At 39.7% G+C, this 2,500-nt stretch overlaps 1 protein-coding gene across 1 annotated transcript in view; it reads right to left on the reverse strand.

Moving 5' to 3' along the window:
• LOC143299858 (uncharacterized) overlaps positions 1-2,500 on the reverse strand; it is a 15,055-nt gene that overhangs the window by 1,803 nt on the left and 10,752 nt on the right. The window contains exon 4 of the mRNA XM_076613347.1: positions 1,353-1,488. Coding sequence (XP_076469462.1) covers positions 1,353-1,488 — 136 coding nt within the window. The remainder of the gene's footprint in view (positions 1-1,352; positions 1,489-2,500) is intronic.

Genomic DNA, 2,500 nt, shown 5'->3' on the forward strand with positions numbered 1-2,500 from the left:
GAGATCAACAACGACAACAAAAAGAGATCAACAATGACAACAAAAAGAAATCAACAACGACAACAAAAAGAGATCAACATCGACAACAAAAAGAGATCAACAATGACAACAAAAAGAGATCAACATCGACAGATCAACAACGACAACAAAAAGAGATCAACAACGACAACAAAAAGAGATCAACAACGACAACAAAAAGAGATCAACATCGACAACAAAAAGAGATCAACAACGACAACAAAAAGAGATCAACATCGACAGATCAACAACAACAACAAAAAGAGATCAACAACGACAACAAAAAGAGATCATAATGCATCTACTCATACGATTACATGAAATTAAGATGTATTATCTATTTGGGTTGAATTCTTTATTTGGCAATGTATATACGACATTGACGGATTGGCAGGGGATGATGAAGAGCTTGTGAACCTGGTGGAATACCTTGACAAAACATCTGCAGCTTATGGCATGAAGATCAGCGCAAACCAGACCAAACTGATGACCAACAACCCCGACGGCATCTGCACCGATTCTAGAATCAACGGTGACAAAATGGAAACCGTCCAAAGCTTCAAGTATCTCGGAGCAATCGTTTCGGACGAAGGCTCCAAGCCAGAGACACTCTCCAGGATAGCTCAGACATCAACAGCGCTGACAAACCTGAGTCCGATCAGGCATAACAGCAACATCATGCTCAGCTCAAAGATCAGACTGATGCGCTCGCTTGTCACCTCAACACGCGGGGTTCGAATCTGCCGTTTGGACTAATTTTTTTTTCTTTTTTTCTTTTTCTTTTAACCCGAAACTTTATAATAACAAATATACAGAACACATTTTAACAATTAGATTTTTTTTTTTAAAGTCGGTGTATCACAAGTGAGTCTTGAAGACCTTGCCTCTCTTGTTTTTTTTTTTTAAATATGATAATTACAACAACAACAACAGCAACAACAATGAACACCAGAGGTTCTATATATATATATGCGTTGACCAAGAACAACTTTGCAAAAGGCGCAAAGTGCAAAAGTGGGCAACTTTCGTTTTCACATTTTCATTCAACTGAATAAAGAATTAACTGCTCTCTCTGTTTCTGTATCTCTGTGTCAGTCTGTATGTCTGTCTCCCTTTGTGTGTGTGTGTGTGTGTGTGTGTGTGTGTGTGTGTGTGTGTGTGTGTGTGTGTGTGTGTGTGTGCTGAACGCATATCCGGCGCTGAGCGTTCGACGACACTGAACGGAGACAGATTCAGGTGAACAGGATTTGTGGTGTCGGTGTCAGCCTATAGTCGCACACCTGAATCAGTCTCGTGGTGCAGTGGGCTGTCTCAGTGTTTACTTATCTTCTTACATCAGGCTGCAGGTGGGCGCAGGAGCGCCATGGCTTGGGCAGTGCCCCCACGTCATAGGCAAACAAAGGGTCGCCGAACAAAGTCGTGCCGGTCTTCCTGTGTGCAGGACTTCGTCGGTACAGGGAGGGGCGTCGCCTGTAACCAACAGGACGAGTTACCAATTACAAATCTTTCAGAAATAAAAAGCTAAAGTTTCTGTATTGATAGGCGTTAAGTCATCTATGACTGAAACGCCTAGTGTAATATTAGTGCAAAGCACTCATTACTTCTGTTGCAATGATTGGGGGTGATCACTGATGATAAAAGGAATTCTGAAATGAACAGATTTTAAAATACAAAATACGGCAGGTATACCTGTTCAGCCCTGTTAAATGCCCCTACAGTTGGACTACTTTATGGACAATATGAAACTAAAAGTACATTCAAAGCCCTGACCGCTCCTGCGATCATTTAAAAAAAAAATTCATCTGATATGAAGAACCGCTTTTATTGCATTAATACAAGTATGATATTTTTTATTGGGAGATTTTATATTCAAGCAAGTTGTTCCTCTGCACAGCCCGATATCAGTTCGTTGTGCTTCAAAAGTGAAATGCTTACTGTGATAATGAAAGTATCAAATCGAGTGGTATGAAACATGACTGATTTAATAATGATTTTATTCTGTTGCTGGAAATATTTCCAACGGTTTTAATGAAAACACTAATACTGTTTCAGTGCTTTAAAGTCTTAACCAAAGTAGAACTGAAAACAAGATATCTGGCGTTAATGTACAGAAACTGCCCGCTTCAATTACGACTGTCATCCTAATGAAAATGATCGACCTTTCTTTTCCCCCTCTCTCTCTTTATTTTTAATGATAACCACGAGAGGATATACGTGTGTTTTGTTAGTCTGAAGAGTCAGCTATGTTATTGTTTTTACCATTGAAAAATCATTTAATAACTAGTTTTAAGAGAGGTGATTGTTGTTGCTGCGAGTAATATTCGTCATGATTTCTTCTACCTATTGTTACTACTATGAAATGGTGAAAAGTTTATAATGTAGAATCCCGGCTGTGTTAAGCCTCAGCATAAGATGTGTGGGGTTTGCATGACATATATAGGACACATGTATTCCCCCCCCCCCAACCCCCCACCCCCAATAT

This window comes from Babylonia areolata, chromosome 25 (assembly GCF_041734735.1).
Source record: "Babylonia areolata isolate BAREFJ2019XMU chromosome 25, ASM4173473v1, whole genome shotgun sequence".
In the NCBI taxonomy this organism is placed as follows: domain Eukaryota; kingdom Metazoa; phylum Mollusca; class Gastropoda; order Neogastropoda; family Buccinidae; genus Babylonia; species Babylonia areolata.